The sequence below is a fragment of the Ursus arctos genome, unplaced genomic scaffold (assembly GCF_023065955.2).
Source record: "Ursus arctos isolate Adak ecotype North America unplaced genomic scaffold, UrsArc2.0 scaffold_21, whole genome shotgun sequence".
In the NCBI taxonomy this organism is placed as follows: Eukaryota; Metazoa; Chordata; class Mammalia; order Carnivora; family Ursidae; genus Ursus; species Ursus arctos.
Genome location: NW_026622886.1, coordinates 11,136,793 through 11,162,184, shown reverse-complemented (window position 1 = coordinate 11,162,184; position 25,392 = coordinate 11,136,793). Strand labels below are relative to the sequence as shown.

The 25,392-nt window shown below is 49.3% G+C and overlaps 2 protein-coding genes across 6 annotated transcripts in view; both read left to right on the top strand.

Annotated features, from left to right (window-relative positions):
* Positions 1–7,255, top strand: part of TXNRD1 (thioredoxin reductase 1) — a 211,143-nt gene extending 203,888 nt beyond the window's left edge. For all 3 annotated transcript variants that reach the window (XM_048217930.2, XM_048217927.2, XM_048217928.2), the window contains exons 15-16: positions 2,570–2,634; positions 7,172–7,255. In XM_048217930.2, the coding sequence (XP_048073887.1) occupies positions 2,570–2,634; positions 7,172–7,175 (69 nt within the window). In that variant the 3' untranslated portion in view covers positions 7,176–7,255. The remainder of the gene's footprint in view (positions 1–2,569; positions 2,635–7,171) is intronic.
* A 12-nt stretch (positions 7,256–7,267) lies between these two features.
* Positions 7,268–25,392, top strand: part of CHST11 (carbohydrate sulfotransferase 11) — a 261,730-nt gene continuing 243,605 nt past the window's right edge. Inside the window, exon 1 of one of the 3 annotated variants that reach the window (XM_048217932.2) lies at positions 7,268–7,351. Coding sequence is in view for 2 of the 3 variants with exons in the window: in XM_026499767.4 (XP_026355552.1) it covers positions 17,266–17,383 (118 nt within the window). In the remaining variant the exon portion in view is untranslated. Of the gene's footprint in view, positions 7,352–16,495; positions 17,384–25,392 lie in introns of those variants that run through there. The other 2 variants (XM_026499768.4, XM_026499767.4) reach the window with 2 other exon arrangements.

Sequence of the window (25,392 nt, the reverse complement as noted above, 5' to 3'; positions counted from 1 at the left end):
CAAAACTTTCAGTGCTGAAGGTATTTATTTTGACTCACCCAGACACAAATGAACAAACACAAACTTTATTCTCCATGGTCAAGCCAAAACTGGGAAATTTTTTAAAAGTTTATCCATTTATTTTAGAGAGAGAGAGAGAGAGTGGGTGGAGGGACAGAGGGAGAGGGAGAGAGAATCTCAGGCAGACTCCATGTCAAGCACAGAGCCTGACACAGGGTCCCATCTCATGACCCCGAGATCATGGCCCCGAGATCATGACCTGAGCTGGAACGAAGAGTCAGACGCTTAACCAACTGAGCCACCCAGGGGCCCTCCAAAACTGGGAATTTTTAATGAATCCATATATAAACATAATTGAGGATTTGTGAGGTTTTATTAAGGATAATGAATTTAAAAGGAGGCTTAATACATTCCTAAATTCACCGAAGAATATATGTGCTATGGACTGAAAGATTAAGTCCCCCCCCCATTCTTATGTTGAAATCCTAATCCCCAATGTGATGGTATTTGGAGGTGGGGCCTTTGGGCGGTAATTAGGTCATGAGGATGGAGCCCCCATGATGGGATTAGTGGCCCACAAGAAGACACCGAGAGAGCCTGTGTCCCCTCTCTCTGCTCTCTGCCATGCGTGGATACAGCAAGAAGGTGGCTGTCTATAGCTGGGAAGTAGGCTCTGGTTCCCTCACGGCCAGACTCCAGAACTGTGAGAAATAAATGTTTGCTGTGTAAGGCACCCAGGCAATGGTATTTTTGTGCTAGCAACCTGAATTAAGACACTATGCCTGGTGCGGATTTGTCCTTGCTGAGACACAGACACCCTCACAGGTAATTACGCAGTTTTACTGATCAAGAATTCAGATAGTGTATCATTCCAACTCTCATTTGACGGAGAGGGAAACTGAGGCCACCAAACATAGACATATGTTACACAAATACGTATGTTAACCAAACATATGTGTGTATAGATACATACGTACATATATACACGCATACGTATTTGGCAGAGATAAGGCTGGTGTTGAGAGGACTTGGATGTGAGCACAGGGTGGGTGCTCGGGGGTGCAGATGCTGGGCAGATGTGGGGGGTGGGCATCAGATTGTCCAGTGAATGCCGAGTCACCCCCTGAGCGGGCAGGAGAGATGACAAATGAGACTGGTGGGGAAGGGGGCGGTTTCCAATAATCACAACATGGGCTTGAGTGCACCTAAGTATACAGCGGAAATGGATTAATGGTAAGAAGGGGGAAATCAACGTGTGGTCCAATAAATAATTTATACAACCTCTTGAAGTGATGGGCCGCTCAGCATTAAATGCTCAGCCTTTGAGATGCCACACCCCACCCGCTTCTGTGTAAGACGTCAGCTGGGTGTATGGCAGAGAGCTCAGGTGACACTTGGAGGGAGGGGATAAGGGGCCTGGGCCAGGGATTGCCACCAACTTCGAAGACTCCCTACGGGGACTTGAAGGAGTCATCATGTAATTATACTCGTGGCTGTGATTTATTACAGACAATGGGAACAGAGCCAAACCAGCTAAGGGTGAGGGTGCATGGGACAAAGTCTAGAGGGAACCAGGTGCAAGTTTTGAGACTCTTCTCTCTTCTCCCAGCGGTCACACAGGGATGCACTTAATTCATTAGCAACCGGTTGTGACAACACATGTGAAATGCTATCAGGAAAGATTGACGGAGCCAAGGAGGCCAGGGACTTCACTGGGGTTCAGTCACGTAGGCACCCTTTGCCTAGCATGTACCAAAGTTCCAGACTTCCAGAGGAAGGCAGTTGTTTAGCATAAACGATATTGTTTGTACCAAGATTTTGGGCACAGCAAGCCACTCTCATCAGTTCTGGGAGTGGTGACAGCCCTGCCTGAATCAGAGTTCCCAGGGCCCAGCCAACCTTGCAAATAGTCCAGACCTGGCTATGCTAACTCCTTTCCACAAGGGGCCTTGGGTCCACTTGTGTCTTCTCCAAAGCTGGACCCATGATCACTGCATCACCATGGGTTCTAGGTTCTGCTGGAGGCCGTTTGCTTTCCGAAGTCCTGCATATCCTGAGCTGGCCACAGGAAGCTAAGAGTGGTGGGGCAGGCCTCCTACCCAGCCAGACACAACCTTCCACCAATGCTGCCATCCTGTGCCAGAGCTGGCCTCACTGGGGCTTCTTTCCATTCTTTCCCCTCCAAGTTCCTTATGGAAAAGTATGGCATGACTCTTCTCCCGCTTAGTATCTATATGCCCTCACTCTGATCATCTCTCCACGGCTTGGTCCTAAGGCAGGAGGGAAGGCAGTACAGGACCCTGGCATTTGAACTGCTTTCTCTGCCTTCTTTTCTTTTCTCCTTCCCACAGGCCACTGAGTTGCGAACACGTGGCTTCCCGTGCCTTCAAAGCCACAACATCATACTCAGAATAAACTTGGGCATCTGGGCAGCCAGGCCTGGCTGCTGTTAATGTGTTCATGAGAGCTAAAGAAATATAGAAAGTCCTTTTCTCTCTTGGCAAATGTTGGCTTCCAATGCTACTTGGAGATTCAAAGCTGACGAATCTTTTTTTTTTTTTTTCTGTAGATGGGACCTTTCTTCCATGGGGAGAGAAACCTCCTGGCCTGTGTTTGGCCTGGATGGCTCAAAAGGTGGGTGAAATTTAATATCCACACATTTCATTCCAGAGATGATAATTTACATTTGTATGATGCTTTGCAATGGAAATGTGCTCTTACGAACATGTCACAGTAACTCAGTGATATTCGTTGTACAGGTTAAAAAAAGCATATTCGTTGTACAGATTAAAAAACCAGAGAGAGAAAGAGGGCCAGTTAATGGTAGAGCTTGGACTCAAACTTATGTCTTTAGACTTTGGTGTCCAATAAACTTCTTACTATATGATATTCATTGTTAACAATCAATCTTTATTGACTTTTGTATTCTCTGGACAGATGAAGATGTGGTTTAAAAAAAATCTTTTTCATCCAGTGGGATGAGCTGAATAATGTCTGAATAATAACCCAAAGATGTCCACGTCATAATCTGTGGAAACTGTAAATATGTGACCTTATATGGCAAAAGGAACTTTGCAGATGTGACTAAGTCGGGGATTTTGAGATAGGGAGATGATTCTGATGGTCTGGGTGGACCCTATGTAATCACAAGGGTCTTGGTAAGAGGGAGGCAGGAGGGTTTCAGAGATAGACATTGGAAGATGCTATGCTGTGGCCTTGAGAATGGAGGATGGGACCACCAGCTAAGGAATGCAGGTGGCCTCCAAAGGCAGCTAAACCAGACAAGGAAACAGATTCTTCTAGAACCTCCAGAAGTGACACAGCCCTGCTAACAATCTTGACTTCAGCCCACTAAGATTGACCTTGGACTTCCAGTGTCCAGAGCTGTAAGATGATAAATTTCTGTCATTTCAAGCCACTAAGTTTGTGTCATTTGTTACAGAAGCAATAGGGAATGAGTACATTCAGCGTCCGTTCTTGTGAAAGAATCTGTCTTGGCCTCCTGGGGAACCACACTGCCCATACTCTCCGTCCTTGTGCTGTGGGCGGGGCTGATCCCACTTCTGGCTCCCGGGTGGAGCATGCTATTTGGACCTGGCCAATGAGAACAGCACATTCTCTGTCCCTGCTGAGGGATGAGCAGTTGGCCACAGCTGGGCACATCAGGGTGAAGCACTAGACTCTTGCTGGGGCGGTCGGGAAGGAGGCGTGCATTTTCCACAGGGAATACGAGCTGAAGCAGGTAAGCCTCGAGCAGGTGGCCCACCTGAGAATGAAAACACCAAGGACAGCAGAGTAGTGGGCTGGAGAGAGACACTGTCCTGAAGACATGGCTCAAAACCTTAAATCTGTCATGCCTAAGCCAGATTTGCCCCTCGAAGATCCCAATTACAGGCTTCAAAGTCCCCTTTTGTTCGTGCTAGTTGGGAGTCAGATTGTTCCTGACTAATAAAATTACTGGTCAGGAGTGACCTAAGTGATATTATTTGGTGATTAATTTTGTTGAAGTTTAATGCTATTGAGACGCATGTGCTTGTCCAAATGGCAGTGCCTTTATAATTAAAACCAAGGAGAAAATATGACTCCTTTCACATAACAGATCCTAACCCTTGTCTGTTGGGACATTGCTTTTCTGAGGCTTTATCACACGTGGCTATTGAGACCCAGGGAAGGGGAATGATGTGCTTCCAGCCACGTGGTCAGCTGGTGGCCAAGCTGGGCTCAGAACTCCTGCCTCTGAGCTTTCCCAGCTCTCCAGCGAGCGCTCTCCCTCCCTCCCACTTTTGTGGCTCTGGAAATGCACACCCTGCTGTGTGCAATTAGTCCTTGCTGCTCTCCCTTGCTGATCAGCATTCCCAATTTTGTTTTCGGAGCCCTAGGTTTATCATGATCATAACGAGCTTATTTACCATCTTGAATATTAACAATTTTGACTCCACAGAATCAGGTTTGTGTTCCAAGGTTATTGTTGTTTACCCGCACCCATCATTCAACCTTTTTTGAGAAACATCACTTTGAGGACAAGACACGCACGCACCCCCTCCCCGTAGAGGTCACGTTTCAGAGGATTTCCATTTGAGTTCCTAATATTGGTGGCACTGGTCTGACACATCTGCCTACAGGCACCAAGCTCATCTGATGATCCTAGAGTGGCCCCAGAGTCAGGACAGGAAGGGATCTTAAAGCATCCTTGTCCAATCTTTCTGTTTGTTTTTTCAATGATTTTTTTCTACAATTTAAAGATGTCCTTTTAAAATGAAGACTTTATTTTTTTTTAGAGCAGTTTAAGGTTCACAGCAAAACTGAGGGGAAGATACAGAGATTTCCCATACATCCCTGCCCCCAGACACACACAGCCTCGCCATTGCCAACATTCCCCAGCAGCGTGGGACTTTTATTACAATCAATGAAGCTACGCGCGACACATCGTCATCACCCAAATGCATAGTTTATGTTCGGGTTCAGTCTTGGTGGTATACATCCTATGGGTTTGGACAAATGCTGAATGACAGATATTCATCATTATGGTATCATATGGAACGTTTTCACAGCCCTAAAAATCCTCTGTGCTATGCCTATTCAGCCCTTCCTCCTTGCTAAGCCCTGGCAACCATTGATCATTTCACTGCCTCCATAGTTTTGCCTTTTCCAGAATGTCATGTAGTTGGAATCCTACGGCGTGCAGCCTTTTCAGATTGGCTTCTTTCACATAGAAATCTGCATCATTCCTTGCATTTTCCACTTGGAAAAGGGAGGCTGGAAAGTCAAGTATGTGTCAATCAGAGTTCTCCATTGAAGGCAACTACTCTGGAGTGTTCAGAAGGAGCTCAGCCTTGCCGATACCCTGATTTTGGACCACTGGACCCCAAAACTGTGAAAGCATAAATTTCTGTAGTTCGAAGCCACCAAATGTGTGGTGATTTGTTTTGGGTGCCACAGAAAATGAATACACTGTCACTTGGTACCGATGCCAAGGTTCCTGGGGATGAATGTGGGACAGGGTCCTATGAATTCACAGCTCCTCCAAAGAGCCAGACTCTTGGGCTCTGCCTTTGCCACATGGCATGTACGTCTGATGGGTAGAGCCGAGGTCACTTGCTGTATCTTAGCTGCAAGGCATGCTGGGAGCCGGCTTCCGTTCTGGGTCGTCCCTGGAGTGGGAGGGACTTGCAGTGCTCAAAGATGCTGGGTGGCTGTAGATATGACAAGCATCCTCTCCAGAGGGGCTCAGCTAAAGTCACTGTGTTATTAGTCTACTTGGGTCGCTGTAACAGACTCTGTGGCTTAAATAATGGACATTTATTGTCCCATGGTTCTGGAGACCAGAAGTCCAAGACTGAGGTTCTGGAAGGTTGATTTCTGGGAGGTCTCTCTCCTTGGCTTGTAGACAGCAGCCTGGTGTCCTCCCAGGGCTTGTCCTCTGCAAGTATGCCAGAGAGAGCGAGCTCTAGGGTCTCTGCCTCTTCTTATCAGGACACCTGTCCTATTGGATTAGGGCTGCATACTTATGTACTATCATTTAACCTTAATAACCCTTTTGTTTTAAAGATTTATCTATGGGGCGCCTCGGTGGCTCAGTCGGTTAAGCGTCTGCCTTTGGCTCAGGTCATGATCTTGGGGTCCTGGGATTGAGCCCCGCATCGGGCTCCCTGCTTGCTGGGAGTTTGCTTCTCCCTCTTCCTCTCCCTCTACCCCTCACCCCCACTCATGTGCTCTCTCTCTCTCAAATAAATAAATAAAATTAAAAAAATAAACATTTATTTATTTATTTGAGAGAGAGAGCGCGCGCGTGTGTGCGCATGGGGGGAGGGGCAGAGAGAGACAGAATCCCAAGCGGTCTCCCCACTGAGCGTGGAGTTTGACATGGGGCTGGATCTCATGACCCTGAGGTCATGACCTGAACTGAAATCAAGAGTTGGACACTTAATCAACTGCCACCTAGGCGCCCCCACCTTCATACCCCTTTTAAAGCTCTTGTGTCCGGCAGTCGCGCCGGCTTGACGCATCTGCACATGAATTTTGGAGGACCATTCAGTCACAGCGGTGGCGCGGTGGTTGGAGGTGTGCTGTGCTCTGTGCACGCTCGTGGCTCCGAATCCCTCTCTTAGGTCGCCCCCCATCACATTTGGGCATGCCAGTCACCATGTGTCTAGAAGAGCAAGGCTGGCTGGCTTCTGGCACGTTTCACCTTACTGCTTGGCAGGAAGGGGGCACAGGAGGGGAGGAAGTGGCTAATTCCCCTGTGACATTGGTGGCGCAGCCATAGGTGCTGCGTCTCCGTCCACGCCTTGCAGTCTGTGTGTTCATAGTTCTCAGTGGCAAATAACAGAAGCCACCTGTGGCTTAGGTGGAGAAGGAATTTATCGAAGGATTGATGGGGGGTGACTCAGAGAAATGCTAAGAGGCCCAGGAGATAGCTAAAAAGTCAGCAGGAAGAAGGGAGGTGGAACGCCACAATCCCAGTACACAGTCAGTCCAGAGAGGCCACCACTGCCACGGCCATGGGATTTTGTGGTGCTACCACGACAGTGGATTCTCTGCTGTCCCTGCTTTTCTACATCAGCAGTTCCTCACTCAACGTACTATGGGTGCCTCTGATTGGTCAGACTTAGATCTGCGTAGTTCCTGGCAACAAATCTAAAAAATATGTATTATCATTCCCACTTTACAGATGAGGAAACTGAGACCCGAAGACGTTATGTGACTTGCCAATGGCAAGTTTAGGTCAGCCTGACTCCAAAGCCCACGCTCCCAGTAACCACACCTGGTGCCTCAGCCCCATTGCTCGATAAAGGACACGTGTACTTCCATGTAGTTTCAGCTGGTCATTCCAGTTGCTTCTACCAGCAATGTAAGTGTATCCCCTTTATACTCTGCCCTTCCCAGTGTCAGGGGAAATGTATCATTTATCACAAACCCTTTGCTGATTTGCTGGACTGAAATAGTGTCTTCTTGTTTTGGTTTGCTTCTCTTTAATTATTGAGGTTGAACATTTCCCCATATTTTGTTATCCACTTATATTTCCTTTTTGTATGTATGAGAAATCCCATCCATGTTTTTTGTTCGTGTGTCTACTGGGGTCTCAGTGGTCCTATCTTAGTTGTTCACATGAACTCTTTACAAATAGCAAAGAAATTTAACTCCTTCTCTCTCTCTCTTTTTTTTTCCTAACGAATATTTTCACCATATTTTTATTTCCTGTTTAGTTTTGTTCATTTTCCTTTGACAAACAGGAGCTTTGCACTTCAGGGCCAAATATTTAACAATTATTTTTCAGGCTGCCTGCGTAACACAAGGGACTGTTTCAGGGGGAGACATCTCTAGCCCTGAATACTTGGATAATACCTCTTTTTCATGCCCTGCCACCTCACAATACTTTGGGGTCAATAGGCTTAGAGGAGTCCTTTCATCTCCAGAGAGAGGGTCATAAACAAGTCTGAGAGGCACGGTTTTTCACTACCCGCTGGGGCAAAAAAAGGACAAAGATGAATATTGTTTGCTGCAATCATTGACACAGACTCCTCTCATCCTCCCGTCTAAACAGCTATGCGCAGGCAGAGAGGAGAGGCAGGCAGGGGGAATGCTGAAACCCGGGTTTAAAATTCACGGAGCTTTGACCTGCAGGCACGAAAGACTCTGAAAGTGAGCATGTCTGTGAGTGCAGGGCCTGAAAAGCTCTCCTTTAACTCCTCATTGCCCACCCCCCACACTTGCGCCCCCAAGCTCCGTTAAGGGTAGATCTTGATACAGCACGGTCTTGAAAGGAGGTCCAGAGGAGGCTCTGTTAGACATCTGGAGAGCCTGTAGACATAGTTGATACACTGAAGCATGAGTCTTGGAGCCACATAATGTGGCACTTACGAGCTATGCAAATGGGAGCGAGCCCCTTCATCTACCAGAGGCTCAGTCTTGTCATCTGTGTAGTGGGAGACCCGTGCCGGCCTCGTGTGATTGATGCGAGGATGAGGGGTGGCGCACGTCATGTGCTTAGCAGAGTCTGGCCTGCGGTGAGGGACCCAGAGCCCATTCTAATGCATCAGGAAGGTGATTGGCAAGAACTTGCAGGTCATCTGTTGTGTGCCCAGCATTGCATCAGGTCAGTGGCAACTGGTCCCCCAACATCAACCTTCACGAGCTTACAAGGTACAGCCCAGGAGCCAGGGCACAGCCCAAGAGGTGACTCTGCAGCCGTTCGACAGCGCAGAGGAGCTGAATTATAGAGGAAGGGCTTCGCATCTTACAAGCAGGGAGATACCTCTGTAGGCTGAAGTGTCAGGGAAAGCTTCTCGGAGGAAGTAAGGGCTTGAGTTGGGTTTTAATGATTTAAGAAACATTTTCTCCTTTTATTAGGACATTTTTTCCTTCTGAAAATGAAAATAGCTGTATGTTTTTCCTTTTTAAAATAATACATACTCTGTAAAATTACTTAGACAACATGGTAAATTGATTTTAAAAATCTCAACCCCCAGGAATACCTACCATTAGTACTTGTATAAAATGTGTATATTTGGATACGAATGTAATTAGATTTGCTTATGTATTTATACAAAAGCAAGAGCATATGTACATACTGTGTAGTAACTTCTTTAACTGGTTCGGTCATTTCTTTTGTAGTGGCTGGAGTATTCCATCGTATGGAGGTTTTATACCTTTTTAAACCAAACCCTAGTTGCTAGGCCCTTAGGTGATTTTGGCACAGCTAAGGACATGAGTATTCAAATTCTTTCAGCCAATATATTGGCTTAGTGATTTTCGTCACATTATTGTTGGGTCACTTTCCAGAAGTGTTGTTGAGGTTGTATTGATTTATATTCACTTCCACCATCAGTACATAAGGATTCTCTTTTCCCTACACCATTCCCAGCACTGGGTCTTGCCAATATTGTATAATTTCTGCCAGGCTGCAGGTAAAAGTGATATCACTCATTTAATACGTATTTCTAGATGGCCCTGTGTTAACACTGTCACACTAGGCACGATAGAGACAGGGCCCCAGCCCTCCCCTCACAGAGCTCAAAGACCACAGGATTGAGAGACATTAATTAAGCGGTTCCTGCAAATTTGTGAGGGGGGCTGTTATCATTTGCCTTTCTTAGATTATCCAGTCAGGCCCTTAGTAAATGAAATAGAATGGGCCCATGGAGGTTTTACGGTGATGTAACCTCTTGTTTGTCAGTGGACCGAGGAGATGGCTGCTCTCTTTTGCCTCTGTCAACTCGTGAAATGATACAGACGAAGGGACAACACTAGAGAACACCCCGAGGGATTTTCTAGGGGAAACAGACAAAATCAGTTGGGGTTTTCTGGCCTCATTTCTATAACATCCTTGGAACCGTATCAATTATTAATGTCTTGGGGACTGCGTCATGCCCATGGGGATTATATCCTGATGTGGCGTGCTTTAATTGCACAACATGGGATAAAATAAGAATTGTATAAAATGGTGCTGGAACAACTGGTATTAAAAAAAAAAAAAGAGAGCCTCCATGTTTGCCAGACAGCCGAATTTCACTCAACATAGATCAAAGACTTAACATAAGTGCTCGAACTTCCACATAAATGCTTCAGCAAGAGAACACGGGAGAAAATCTTCGTGGCATTGAGTTAGGCCAAGGTTTCTTTAACAGAACACAGAAACACGAGCCATGAAAGAAACACTTACTAAAATGGACTTCAGTTTTGAAAACTTTTGCTCTTCAAAAGGCACAGTTCTGCAGACTGAGAGCAGATATGTGCAAAACACGTATCTGAAAATGGGCTCGCATTCAGAAAATATGAAGAATTCAGTAGTATCACAACTGATCATAGGAAAATAAATAGTGGTTAAAAATGTGCCAAAGATTTGGACAAACGCCTCACAACAGAAGATTTTGGAATGATTAAGAAACACATGAAAAGATGCTAACATCACTGGTGATCACGGACATGCAGCTAAGACGAAAGTGACAGATCATTAAACGTTCAGTAGAATGGCTAAGATAAAAAAGACTTGACAACACCAGGTATTGAAAAGAATAGGAGAGTCTCCTTCTTTGCTGGTAGCGATGCAAAAACGGTACAACAGTCACTTTGGAGGAGAGGTAGGCCATGTCCTGTAATGTGTCCTAGGTATTTGCCCAAGGTTAATGAAAACATTTGTTCATACGCAGATTTGCACTCGAATGTTCTTTGCAGTGCTCCTCCTATTAGCTAAAACCTGGCAACCGTGCAAATGTCTGTTGGCCGATGGACGGATGAACAGATTGTGGTGAATCCACACTGTGGAATACTGCTCAGCAATAAAAAAGGAATTCCGTATTAAGGTGAATGAATTTCAAAGTAATTTTGTTAAGTGAAAGGAGCCAGCCATGGCAGGCTACATAGAGCATGATTCCATTTCCATAGATTGCAGAAAAGGCAGGGGCACGTGGGGGGCTCAGTTGGTTGTGTCTGACTCTTTAGCCCAGGTCTTGATCTCAGGGTTGTGGGTTCAAGCTCTGCATTGGGCTCCACACTGGGCGTGCAGGCTACGTTTAAAAAAAAAAAAATTGTAGGAGAGACAAAACCATAGTGAAAGGTGAAAGAAGGATGATCAGTGGTTTCCTGAAGTCAGGGTCTGGGCAGGAGATGGATGGTGGAGGGCGGGTAAGAGGGAACTGTCTGGACCGTGGAAATATTCTGTAACTCGATTGCAGTCCTGGAGTTTATATATACCGTTTCCAATTGCCTCAACTCAGCAAACTGTACACCTAGAGTTAATAGGTTTTATTTATGTGTTAAAGCTGGGAGAAAAAAAATCAGAAAAAAAATGAACTTTCTTGGCTCTCTTCTTATGTATTTCCTGCTTTGGTATGATTTCTATTTTGAATCACACGTGGGAGTGAGAAATCGTAAGGTTTTCGGTTAGAGGTTCTCAGTGTCTTCATCACCAAAGCATCGGAGGCCCTTTGGTCATGCGCTGGGGGTACCAGTCACCTCCAAGGCGTCTGCTGCTCTTGTCCTCCAAGCTCTGTGACTTTCCTACCAGGCTTGGGGCCCCGGAGTCTCTGGTGACACAGGGGCCACCGTGCCGGGTTCCTGCCTCTCTTGGTGACTGCAGGTGCCCTCTGCCTCCCTGGGCACAGGGTGGGAGGTGCTCCCACCCCCCTTCAGAAATCTCCCCCAAAGCCCCCCCCCCCCTTTCTCCCTGGCACTCTCTCTCCCATAGTTTCACATTTGTCTCCAAGAAAGTCTTTTATCAAATCCCTCAGGCAGGTAGCAAGAAGCTGCTTGAAATGGAGGGGTCGTGGAGAAGTGAAAGATACAGGAGAACAAACACAAGTGAACTTTTCCATAAATGACTGGGCCATGGATGTCAAGGTGTGCATGAGAGATGCTGATGTTCTGAGGAGCAGCAGGAGGTGGGGGGCCCGGCAGGATGGGTCACAGGGGCACGCGGAGGGCCTAGCAGGGGTGACAAGGGAGACAAGCAGTGAAGGCACCCAGTAGTCATCGTGTGCCATGTCCTCTCTCTGGCGTCCTGCCCATCAAGGCAGCTGTGCCTGTAGGGCTCAGAGGGGGACGTGGCCTGCCTCGGGTCACACAGGTCCACGTGGTCTGTCCCAGCCCAACTGGCGGTCAAGCAAGGAGAAGAGAGCGGACTCCAGAGCCCCTGCTGCTGCCTGCCCTCTGGCTTTGTGACCTTGAATCTGCCAACACCACTGTGTGACCCTGGGTATGTTATGTCACCGTTCTCTGCCTCAGTGTCCTCTGTAACTCGAGGATAGTAATGGCCCCCATCTGGAAGCAGGTGGGGAGGGAAAGCACACAGAACGCCTAGAACATGGCCCGGCCCGAGGGAGCCATGTGGACGGCGGTAGCTCCCCGTCACCATTTCTGAGCTGGGCGTGGGGGTGGACAGAGGCAGCCGGGTCATGGGATGGGAGCTGGAGAGCTTCCTTCCGGCTCATCTGGATGGGAGTTTGGAAGTTGGCCAGGGCCCGCCGGAGGGAGGAGCAGCTTGGGATCTGATTTCCATGCTATGCGTGGATGGGAAGGGTGGACGAGGCCACACAGGGGGTGTTGGGAGTGGGGTTGAGCCCTAGGGTCCAGCAGCCCTCTCTCCTCTGGGAAGGAAGGAGAGGAGCCTCTGGGGCCTAAACTGAGCAGAGGGGCAAAGGTAGCCTCAGACAGTTAACAGAGTAGGGGGGGGGGATTTCTTCCTGCCTCCTTTGTCTCCCGCATCTTTTTCTTCCTCTCTCCTTTTGTCTTCTCTGTCTCTTCCCCTTCTCCTAGCCCTCTCTGTCTTCCTTTCTTTCATCCACACTTTGTTCCAGAAAGCTTGCGAAGAAGAGTCTGCGCTCCGAGCTATGTCATGAGTAACCCAGTTGTGTACCTGCGGTTTACCTACCTGTAGAAAATCTGCACCTCAGGTCACCACACGCTGTGGGCAAATGATTTTTGATTCCACTCCACAAATATTTACTGTGCTCTGGTTAACTGAGCGTACTTTGTGCTCGAGGTGCCGGAGGGATGCAAATGGGCAAGGCCAGTCCTCAGAGGAGCCAGTCGGGGGCCCCTGGCTGATGTTGGCAGAAGGCAAGCCCCCCTTTCCCAAGGGTGCTAAAGAGCTCTCTGTCTCCCCGGGCCCTGGGCCCACTTCCCTCTCCACCCAAGTGCAGAAAGGGGCAGGGCTGCCAGTCCTGCAAGGTCTCAACAAGACTGTGCATTGAAGGTGTAGTGCGCGGGAACGAGGCCGAGCCCGGACTGCAAGTATGGGGCCTGCGTGGTGAATATCTGTGGGCTCACTGCTGATGGCACACAGGAGCTGGGATTCTGATTTCACATCTATTTCTTCCTTGCCTGTGTGTTTTCCAAGATCATCCATATACATAGAACTTTCCCCTTAACACATTTTTCAGGACCACACCAGGCTTTGAAAGTGGCAGCCCCAATTTTATTTGCATTTTATTTATTTATTTATTTTTAAAGATTTTATTTATTTATTCATGAGAGACAGAGAGAGAGAGAGAGGCAGAGGCAGAGGGAGAAGCAGGCTCCCTGCGGAGTAGGAAGCCCGATGCGGGACTTGATCCCAGGACCCTGGGAGAGCCAAAGGCAGACGCTTAACCAACGGAGCCACCCAGGCGCCCCTGTTTGCATGTTATTTAGTTCAGGCAGAACATTTCAAGCTTAACAATCAAGCAAGCTTTAGCCAGGTCCTAGGATGAGCACAGTTCTGGTTTCCCAGAGCTCTCTGGGTTAAAGGGAATTAGAAAAATAAGGGAAAATAAGTTCTGAAGAGCAACTGGGGGTTGTAGTTGGGAAGACTGTTCCCCAAAAGCTTTAGGCTCTGACTTCCTGGCCTTGGTGTGACATGGAGCCATCTGTGAGTAGTTCTGACTGATAAATGATGAACAGAAGTGACACGTGCCTCTTCTGGGCTGGATCACTGAATTGTTCAAGCGAGGCCTTCCAGAGACTTCCTCTCCTCAGGCATGGCAACCAGCATTGTTCTAGGTGGGGGCTGCTTTGGCCTCATCCTTGAAAAACGCCACGTGGACAGCCCCTCTGCTGGCCCACCGCAGACATGGTGGAGTGAGATGTAAGCCCTGGTTTTCTTAAGCCACTGAAATTGCAGCATCACTTGGCCTGTCCTGACCGGTATACTGGGGAAACAGAAACCCTGATCTGAGAGGCAAGTCCTTCTTTATCCTGTCTTCAAAGTTCAAAATTCCAAATCTTCTCCCTTCTCCTCAGTCTTATCTGGGCTTTATCTGGTCAATTTTTATCATGTAGCATGAGTAAAAGAGGTAAAAAAAAAAAAGTTTTGTTAGAGCAGAAACTTACAGAAAGCAATGAGTCCATTTGAGGTTGGGAAGTTTACAGTGTGACGGGGGAGACAAGAAATGAAACCTTTTCCCTCACCCCTAAAGCAATCTAACTTAACTTTGTAACCCAAGAAGGCATTTCTTCTCCATCTGTGACTTAGCTGTACCTACCCAGTGCCAGTCGTGAAGCTGAGGGTTAGAGAGAGACAGAGGTGAATGAAACCCAGCCGAGTGGGTACAGTGACCCAAGAGGGGTTTGGACCTAGTGCGCAGAGCACCGAGGAGGAAAGAAGCTACTTCAGGTGAGAAATCAGGGAAGACTTCTTGGAAGAGGTGGTAGTTTACCTATGAGAGCCTTACCCATCCCTGTATGTTTGGGCCAATTCCCGACTGATGTAGAAATACGAAAATGGATGTGGGGCGTGGCCCACCACCTTATCCATCATGTGGGTCAACTCAACCCTCTGTGACCCACCAGAGATTACACTTCTGATTTCTTCCTCAGTCCTGTGACTTCTCAGACTGCCTTATGCATGTCCGGACTTTTGTCCAGGTACAGTGTGGTCTCTGCCCTGGATGGTGAAAGGCCAATTGGGTGATCCCTGCCTGCTCTCTGAAACCAGGAATTAAAATGAGAGGCTGACATTCTAGGCAAAGTGTTGCAAGCGCTCATCTAACCGTGCACCCTGCAGAGAAACCCTGCCTTGGTTGGGGTGAGTGGCCATGTGTTCAACTCTCATCCCCAATTTCCTGTAGGGAAAATCAGTGAAGAATGACTTTGTTCTGGAGCTTGTTCAGCTCTGCAGCCTGTAGCAAGCAACGCATTCACAAGTGCGTACAAATTAATACAGTACATACCAGTTACATAAATATTGTGCTGTAATTGATTGTCTTCTGTAAGCAAAGGCAAGGCTGCTGACTGTTCCTTTCCCTACCTTGCAACTCTGGGGGAAGGGAACTGAGGTGGTAGAGGTGGGTTTTGCTGCATGGGTCTGTTTGCAAGTTGTGTCTGATGTATTGAGAAGAGGGTAAGATGCCTTACATTCAGATTTAGTAAGCATTTATCAAGTGCCTATTATGTGAGAGGCATTGGAAGACATATTATCTTATTTCATTATGAATTGAGCTAATAGTAGTAACAATTTGATAATCTGACACAAAAGTTAGTCTTTACAATAACATTCCCCCCCCCCCGTAGATATTATTGTTGGAATTTAAATAATCCTTTAAATTTTAAAAACCTGATGTAACCTTATAAGGAAAATAAAAAATGGGGTGCCTGGATGGCTCAGTCCGTTGAGCACCCCCTTCAGCTCAGGTCATGATCCCAGGGTCCTGGGATCAACCCCCTCATCAGGCTCCCTGCTCAGTTGGGCATGTGCTTCTCCCTCTGCCTCTCCCGCCCCCTGCTTCTGCTCTCTCTCAAATAAATAAAATAAAATTCTAAAAAATAATAAATAAAAAGACACGGCAGCCCCTATCTCTTCGCTTACAGAAACCACAAAGGGCAGAAGAACAAGATCTTCGGTTCTGCGTGGTAGGTAGCCAGATTTTCCAAAGTTAGAATAGGGTAGGTGAGCCAGTGATCTCCTATTTGCCTGCATCCACTTTGATTGTTGCGCAACTTAAATGCATGGGATTGGAAATTTTAAATTACTTTCCACACTACAAGAAAGCAACGCCATCTTTCCATTTACCTGCCAATGCTAAGTAAGGCCGGCAGGGTTTTTTCCATCAGTTGTTTGGATTCGGAGGACAATGACTTCGTGGGGGGCAACCGCTCACTTCCCCCTGCTGGGACTGGAGTGTACTTGGGAGGATTTGGAGGGAGCTCTACCCTTTGGGAAGCCAGAGTTTTAAAATCCGCAAGCAAGCCCCTTTTGCCTTGTTGACGGAGAGACTCTGCGTAAATCCCCGAGAAAGCTCAGTTGTCTCCTGACCCCTGCGGGTAGTGCAGTTTCCCTAACCTTGACCCCAAGTGAGCCGTGTTGTAACTCCTTTCCAAAACAGCGTTCAAGCCAGGCTGTGGTTTGAAAGAAAAACGAAACCGGCCGTTTTGAGCGTCGGCAAAGGGGCACTCGCCGCCCCCCCCGGGGGGGGGGCTAGGAGCAACTTCTCGACCACCCGGCCCAGGGATTTTAGATAATCGAGGATCCCCAGACCCCTTTCCGCTCTCGGTGCCCAACCCGCTCCCTGCCACTTCCCTCCACAAACGCCGGCAGGAGTGGGTGGCAGCACCGAGTCGAGTTTATTCGCATTTTTTTCCTCCGGGTTTTGTCATGGAAACGCTGACACTACCTCCAGACGGCGGCCGAGCCCGGCCGGGGACTGAGGGCTTTTGGGACCCTGCGGGAGCGCGGCGCGCACTCCGCACTCCCCGGGAAACAGCTGGACGCGACCAATTCCCGGGTAGGGGCGGGGGGAGCGCGACGCTCCGCCCCTCTCGCTCGGGTCCCTCCCTCCTCCCGGCTCTCCGCGGGCGCCCTCCCCTCGCCGGGGGCTGCGAGTTGCATTTGGTAAAACCCAGCCCGGAATATATAGATCATTGGAGCGCAATGAAGTAGCCTTTGGAGAGGAGGGAGGGGGCCCGTCCGACAGCCACAGCGGCCAGCGCGGCGGCGGCACCATCAGCGCTCGCACCCTAGCCGCCCGGCCCGCGAGGAGGCAGCGCGGCGGCCGCCGGCGGGAGCGGAGGCGGCGGCGGGGAGGCGGAGAGGAGCAGCAGGAGGCGCAGGAGCGCGCAGCCGGCGGTCCACGCATCTCGGCACTTCCAGAACAACTCCGGCGCCTTCCATACCCCTGCCCGGGGCTGGGGGCTCCGAGAGCGGCCGCGAAGCCCTCCCGATCGTCCCCCCACCCGAGCCCTGCCCAGCCCTGCCCTGCGCCTCCCGGGCTCCGCTCCGCGCGGCAGGGTCCGGGCTCCTGCGCCTCGGGCGCGCCTCCCGGACACCCCGGTCCCCGCAGCCAGGACAAAGCCATGAAGCCGGCGCTGCTGGAAGTGATGAGGATGAACAGAATTTGCCGGATGGTGCTGGCCACTTGCTTGGGATCCTTTATCCTAGTCATCTTCTATTTCCAAAGTATGTTGCACCCAGGTAGGGGGCGCGTTAGCGTGGTTTTGTTGGATATTTTTTTTCTCTCTCGCGCTCTCGCTCGCTCACTGGCGCCGGGTTTCTGCCTCTTCCAACCTTACCTCTTCCCTCTCAGCCACCCCGGGGCTCCTTGCTGCCAGGTCTGCCCGGGTCGCCGAGTCGGGATGCAGAGGAGGGGGGAAGACGTCCTCACCTTCCTCTTCTTCCTCCCGGCTCCGGGCTGGAGGATGGGAGCAGGAGGGGCGGTAGTTTGTTTCCTCCCCCCTCCCTTTTTTCTTTGTGTCTCTTGTCTGTCTGTCTGCGAGGTAGCGGAGCAAGGTAGAGAGGTTGGGGGCAGCTGCTGGTGGTGGGGGGTCGGTTTGAAGAGAACGCAACTCCCAGCTGATGCCGCGATCCGAAGATGAAAGAGGCGCCGGGAGCCTGCCGCTCTGCGCCCGGGCGCATTGCCTTTTCCGGGGTGGGGGGCTCGGGGGCGAAGGGCGAGGTCACCAGTCCCTGCCGCGAGCTGGGGAGCCCGAGGCTTAGGCTCCCACGTGTCCCGGGCTCGGCGGCGCGCGGAGGTGTAGGGAGAGGTTGGGTGCCCGGCGCTGCCCCTCCACCAGGCTGGGGAAGGGGGCGGGCGCCCGCTGTTTGCCCCGGGGTCTGGCTCCGCATTGACCTTGCGGCTGGTGCCCTGGGGTCTGCTTCACCCTGCGCCCCCACCCCGACGGCTATCCCGGCCCTGCGCTGGTTAGGGCCTCTGGGTCACGCCTTGGCCGCAGCAGTTTTGAAGGAAACTTTGGCCGGGTCCTGGGCTGACCGTCAGGTTGCTTCCCCGACCCCTGCGTTCCGAGCATCCGAGGTCCCCCGGGGTCTGTGGCAGTGAGTCCCCTGCCCCCCCAGCCCTCGGGAGCGTAGATAAGTTCCACATCGAAAATGTGGACTGGGGGAGGATCGAGGCTCGCCCCTTCCAAGGGGCGCTAAGGAAAGTTTGGGACCTGGGGAGGGAGGAGCGCCTTCGAGCGCCTTCGAGCGCGGCGGCCGGGGGTTCGCAGCTCGGCCCCCAAGCCCAACAGGTAAAAACCTTCCAAGGAGGCTTCGGGGCGACGCGGATCTCCCCGGGGAGCCGTGGTATCCCCACCCCGCCTCATCCCCGGCAGGCCCCCGATGGGCCACATTGGCTCCGAAATCCATTTTTTCTACGCCTCCGAGTTGCCTTTCTCAGTATAGCCACAGCAATAATTTGCTTTTATAATTGCAAGGAGGGAGCTGGAAACACATTTCCTTCCAGGGAGATGGGGTTGGTGTTTTTCTTTTTGCCCCCCCCCCCCCCCGCGTTCTCCTTTCAGTGTGTATCTCTAGCCTGCGTTTGGGTGGGTGACAGAGGAATAAACCTGTTCTTTCCATCAATCAGGCCGGGCCGCCGGTGTGAGCTTCCTTGACAGCGCGGAGACCGCTCGGCCCCTGTGCCGCGCTCCCCGCTCCACCCGGAGCAGTTGTTAAGGCGGCCACACTGCCAAGGATATGGTCTGACACTACCACACGTAACCTCAGGACATCCGAGCCAGCCTTGTAAAAGATGGCTTTTGTTTGCAGTTGGGTATTTTTAGTTCCATGTCAGCAAACTGCAGCCCAGTTTGTCTCCTCACCCAAACCGGTGGTTGGGAAACTTCTAAGGGAATTTAAAAATGGACCTCGCTTATGTTCTGGGCAGCCAGGGGTGGCTGCAGCCGGCAGGGCCAGACAGACAGAGGCATCCTGGAGACCAGGCCAGACTCCGCCCCAGAGACTGGGGGACTGGGTGGTGTGCAAGTACACTGGGGCTCACCAGTTTAAACAAAGGGCCAAATGATTTGGTCTAGACTTTAGTCATGTGTTTAGGTCACTTAAAATTTTGCCTGGATGGAACGTGCCAGGTAGTTCTCTGCAGAAATGCCTGGAACAGGGATGGATCTTAGACTCATCCGGAATGCACTTTAACTTCTCTGTACCTGTTAGTTGTCTGGGGAAATACTAACTAATAATACCACCGCCATCCATGCTTTTCATGCAGCCAGGATTTGCTTTTCTTGCCCGAGAATCAGGAAATAACTTTCTAACTAGAGACACCAGGAAGAAAGTTCCAACTTGTAATTGGCACTTTGCTAAAATTTCCAGCCCTGGTTTACAATGTTGGCTTGAAAGTGGCACTGGACTTTTTGGTCTAGCGTTTGGGAATCAGGGACAGAACTTTCTCTAAGGGTGTCCTGATAAGGATCCTCTGTCCTTGACCCTTGATCCTCTTTTCTCAGCCCTTGCTTCCCTTCTTGGTCCCATTTCCTCCCAAGAAATGGCATTTGTTTATTATTCATATCTCTATGAGTATGCTCTTCTGACCCCCCCCCCCATTAGCCAGTCCTACTTTCAGTACCTTCTGTTGAATATAGACCTGAAGACGGTTCAATCGAAAGATCTTCCTTATTTTGAATTACACATGGTTCCACAAAGACTCCATGCCAACAGTTTATTATGACACGGGACGTAAAAATATGGTTTGAAATTACTATTAAACATTTTCCTTTCCTTTTTTCCCATTTTGTTCCACTTTACTGACATTAAACATCACCGATGACAGCTAATGCTACATCTTTTCTACCGCTTTGAATTTCCTTAAAAGTGAGCTGATCTTTTCTTCTTGGATTCAGGGTAATGGTGGGATGATCCTTTGGCTGGGCTCTGCAGTTTCAGTCTTTCCAGATCACCCAGGGAGAGGCAGAAGGGACCGCAGCATGGCACAGATTGTGTTGCTAAAAATTTGGAGCCCTCTGGCAGGAGTTCCACGTACCTGTACCTGAAATAGAAAAATAGTATTCCCAAAGAAATGGATTCCCAGCTTCTTTTGTGGCTAGGGAACACCTGGAGTGTGAGAGGAGGGAGAGAAAGAAGAAGGGAGACCGCTGGTGATGGGGAGGGCTGGTTGTCTCTCCCTCTGATTCTAATCTGGGGCCCATTGTCTTTTGTACTTTCTAATTCATAAACTGGGGCAATTCCTAAACTTGAGTAGCTGATCTTTCATTTGATCGGAGCATTCAGCAGAAGTGGGCCTTGTCAGGAAGGCAGGTTTCTTTAGATCTGTGACACTCTGAGTTAATAGTCTTCGTTTCAATCAGGGTTTTTTTTGTTTTTGTTTTTTGTTTTAAGATTTTAGTTTTAAGTAATCTCTACACCTAGCGTGGGGCTTGGACTCAACATCCCTGAGATCAAGAGTTGCACGCTCCACGCACTGAGCCAGCCAGGCTCCCTGGGATCAGGTGTTAGGCCCCATTCTAATTCCCATGTTTTGCACAGTGCCTGACACATAGTAGGCTCTCAATAAAATATTTGCTGGATGAAAGTATGAAGTGGCTCAACCCTAGAAGACCAATTCTCTGGTTTTCAGGAAGGTTGTCAAGCCTTGCCAAGAGTGCCCTTTCCTTGAGTCTGGATCTATTCTGGTGGGGACCCTTCCTTGCCTTCCTGGTCTCTGAGACCCCCCTGCAGACATGGATTCGGTTTAAGTCCTCATGCACCAGACAGAGCATTTCCCAAGGCCTAGATTTGCAGCCCTGAGGCGTGACGCACCTGGGGGCACTGCTCGGTGTCCTGGGTACCAGAAACTTGGCCTTGTTTAGTTACAGACTTGAAGGAACCCGTCCACAAGACGAACACCTTTTGTGTGTGTGAGCTGCTCCTGCCGTTGGCGAGAAGGGAACCACATGCTAGTGGTTTCGTCCATCGGTGAATGCATCCTGCCAAGTGCATTCTGGATGGTTCGGTGTCTCGCATACCTGCCCCGGCCGGCTGGGCTTTGATGGAACTGTGCTGAGCAAGGCGGAGCCGAGAGGCCCCCAGGCTGCATTTGTGCGGAGTGTGTGAAGACAGCTCCTCTGAACCTTCCTTTTGTGTCACTCCGTAGGATTGCGGTTTTGTTTGAAAGCTCCCGTTCAAAGAAGAGAAGCCCGCGGAGGAGAAAGCCTTTCCTCTCTTTCTCGTCCTCTTTTTTCCTTTTGCTGTATGTTTACTTTCACTGTTGCCTGGGATTTCTTTGCCTTGGTTGGGTGTATTGAAAGATTATACCCTTTAGTTAAAGACTTCTCGGGTTACCCCTTTGTACTTTTACTTGATTAGATTGAATGCACAGTGCTTTTGTGTTATAATTTTAGTGTAATTATAAGATAATATGTGCTCTTTTTAGAAAATGTAGGAAGCTTAGAAGAGAAATGATCATTTATCATTCCAGCACCCAGAGGCAACAGGTGCTTTATTCTGTAAATCATAGAATATATAGATTAAAAAAATAGTTGAGGTCCTAGTATGCCATTTGTACCTGTTTTGATGTATTTTAGACAAATTCATCATTATGGTGACTAGTTATTAAGCTTAAAGACAAAATTTAATCACAGCCCTTTTAATTTATAGACTTGCATATGCCTCCGCTGTCCCCTCCCGTCCCCCGCTTTGTAGGATGTCAGTCCTATTTTTTTTGCTTTTTTTGCTGCACAGGTTTAATTTTATTTTTTAATTTAATTTAATTAATCAATTATTTTCTTAAACGTAGGCGCCATGCCCAGTGCAGAGCTTCAACTCCCAACCCTGAGATCAAGACCTGAGATCAGGGGTCGGGTGGTCGGCCGACTGAGCCACCCAGGCGCCCTGCGCACATTTAATTTTAAATTAAAGGATCTTTTTGCTTAGACATGAAATGAGTTCGGAGTTAAGCGATTTGTGGGGGCTGTTCTTAGGTTATCTGTCTGAAACTTCCTTGGGGGAAGGTCTCAACTATGAGACCATTATGGATCCCGAGAGCAGCATGAGATAACTGAAGGAGAGGCTTGTCCAGTATGGGCTCTCCCTCTGGCGGTTGAAATGTTTGTGCCTCAGTGGGGCATTTTCCTGGCTGCGTTAAGATGAGACCGATGCGTGTAGGCCATTTCCTCCAACAGTTCCAGCCCCTGCTCGGGAGTCCTTGTGGTGGTCAGGCACCAGGGGAAGGGTGGCTGGAGATTTCTGTGAGGCCTGGGCTGGGGGAATCCGTCCTGTAGCAGAAGTGGCTGCGGTTTATAGTTATCTGGTTGGGAAGTCATTTTGCTTATGCCCGGCTCTATCGGCACAGCCATTTAAAAACAGGAAATCAAAAGCTTGCAAGCACGGGCCCCACCCTTCCCCCACTTTTCCACCCACCAACTGGTCAACCTCTTCTTCATTTGGGGAGGGTAGGTGAAAAAGGCCTCACAAAGGTCATTGCCAGCAGGCGTGTGTGTTCAGATTCTTAGAAAAACCAGACGTTGTTTTGCTTACTCATTTTTTTTTTCCTTTTTGGTTTCTCTTGAGTGTTGAGACCCCATCTTTATGACAAGTGAAGAGGAAGGCAGCTCTTGCTATGGGGTTACTGAGTAGTTCGATCTGTCAGTTAAAAATTCCTGGAAAGTGTAATTTGACACATCTTAGATCAAACATGATGGGTCAGAATTTAGGAGCTCTGTCTCTCTCTTTCTCTTCTACCCTGTGCTAGGCAGTAGGGATTGTCCTAGGCACTTGGGGATTCACCATTGATTTTTGCCCCCACGGTACTTTCTAGTGGGGTAGCCAGACTTTAAGTAAGCGCAGAAGTAAAATATATAGCTTGTCAGATGCTGTGAAGACAGAAAAACAAAGCAGGGGGGATGAATGGGAGGCAGCGGTTACAATTTAATATAGAGGTAATTAGGGACTGTCGTTGGCAAGATGACCTTGGAGGGCAGAGACGTCAAGGAAGGGAAGGAACCATCCACGTGTCCATCCCAGGAAGAATGTTCCGGGCATAGAGCAGCCCAAGGCCTGTTCTTGAGGTGGGACCGAACAGGGCAAGCAGCAGATTGTGGAAAGCAGAAAGCAGAGAGAGGGAGCAGCCAAAGAATGTGGGGTGGAGAGAGATTTGGGATGGGAGGCCCTGGGGGTCTGAGCGGAGTCCGCTCTGGGGTGTCTGGGGCAGGCTGGTTGGGAAGCGAGGATGCTTCTTACTTGGAGCTTCGTGTTTATCTTTGGGCAGCTGGTCGTGCCCTTCGGTAAAGTGGTCACCGTGGAAATCCCATTTCTCCTCACTCCACCACCCCCAAACTAGACTACCACTCAGTAAGAGAGATTTGCGAAAATTTTTAACAGAGCTTGTGTTGGGAAGTTTTTCAACAAAATGTTCAGGATGCGATCCGTGGTCACTTGCTATAGAGAAAAGAACACAGAATTTGTAGTCCAGAGACTGGCTTTCAGACCTTGGCTGTCTACTGTATCCTTTCAACATCACTCTAGGTGTTTTCGTGGAATGCTTATTAAGAATTAGGCTCTGTTCTGGGTGCTAGAGATACTGCAGGGACCCAAATAGACAAAAATCCATGTCCTTGTGGTACATTCTCCTGGGGAGGCACAGAAAACAAATGCATGTTTAAAACATAGAGCACGGTTGGGGCGCCTGGGTGGCTCCATCAGCTAAGCGTCTGCCTTCAGCTCAGGTCATGATTCCAGGGTCCTGGGATCGAGTCCCGAATCAGGCTCCCTGCTCGGCAGGGGTCTGATTCTTCCTCTCCCTCTGCGCTCTCTCTCTCTCAAGTAAGTAAATAAAATCTTAAAAAAATATATAAAACACAGAGCATGTTTGATGACGAGAAGTGCTACAGAAGAACGATAAAGCAAGGAAGAAGGAGGTGAAATGGAAGTGGCCAGGGGACTGCAGTTTGCACGACGGTGCTCAGACTAAGCGTCCCTGAAAAGGGGGCTTTAAAGATACAAGAAGACCAGATCATACAGGAGATGAGCAGGGGAAATAATACAGGTGTATACTGGGTATTATTTCTGAACGTTGACACAGGCCAGATGTTTAATATGTTATTTCTTAAAGGAATTGTACAAAGTACACATGGTGATTGTCACCGTTTTATAAGGGGGGGACACGGAGGCAGAGACTAACACTTGTCTCAGGTCAGGTGCAGAGGATTGAGGAGCCTCGGCCGTCTGACTTAAGATCTGTTGCCCTGGCCGTCTGGTGGGGGCTCTCAGTTGGGGGCTACCCCCTCTCCCCACGATTGGAAATGTGTAGGGGATGCGTTTGATTGTCTCTTAGGATTGATGACATGAGTTGTTGGCCAGGCCCAGGATGCTAGACATGCAGCAAAGGGTGGGATCTTTCTGCCCATCAGCGTCCTCTTGCCCAAGTGCCGGTAATGCTTCTCCTTGAGAACTAGCTCAGGACTCTCCGGGCTCACACAGTATCCGGCCCGGTCCTGGCCCCACCCACCCCTTGGGCAGGTGTCCGGCAGACTGTAGCAACTTAATGATGGATTGAATGACTGCAGGGAAGTCACAGCCTCAGAGAGTTGGTCCCCTCTTTGCTGAGTGAAGGGAGCGATATTCCCTCTCCAACGTGGTGCTGGCGGTGAGGATTGAGTGAGAAACGAGGAAAAGTGCCTTGGAAATGGATGCGGACACAGCGTCCACAGATTGTCGGAGTAAAGGCACTGTGGTTTCTCATCCTGAGATCGTAATCTTCGTGTTTACAGCAGGGTTTATCTGTTGCGTATGTGTGCCCTGTCACGTTTACTGGGAGGGCCCTGTGTCCAGACTGTGGTATCTTCTTTCTGTCTGCAGTAGCCTTGAGTCGGCTGTGCCTCGCACACCCTCCCCCTCTCCGCCCCCTCCCCCTGCCGCGGCCAAAACTGAGCGCTGCCTCAGCGGCACATTTTTAAATTAAATTAAATTTAATTTAAATTTATTTTTAAGGATTTTATTTTTTATTTGAGAGAGAGAGAGGGAGATAGAGAGAGAGCATGAGTGGGGGAGAGGGAGAGGGAGAAGCAGACTCCTGGATGAGGAGCGAGCTCTGTCCCAGGACCCTGGGATCATGACCTGAGCCGAAGGCAGACGCTTCACCAACTGAGCCGCCCAGGCGTCCCTCGATGTCATTTCTGAAGCTGAAGTCAGGAGGACGATGACAAGTCTTTTCAGAAAAACAGCTCCGTGGCAGCCTTCAGTGAGCAGTGGCCGGG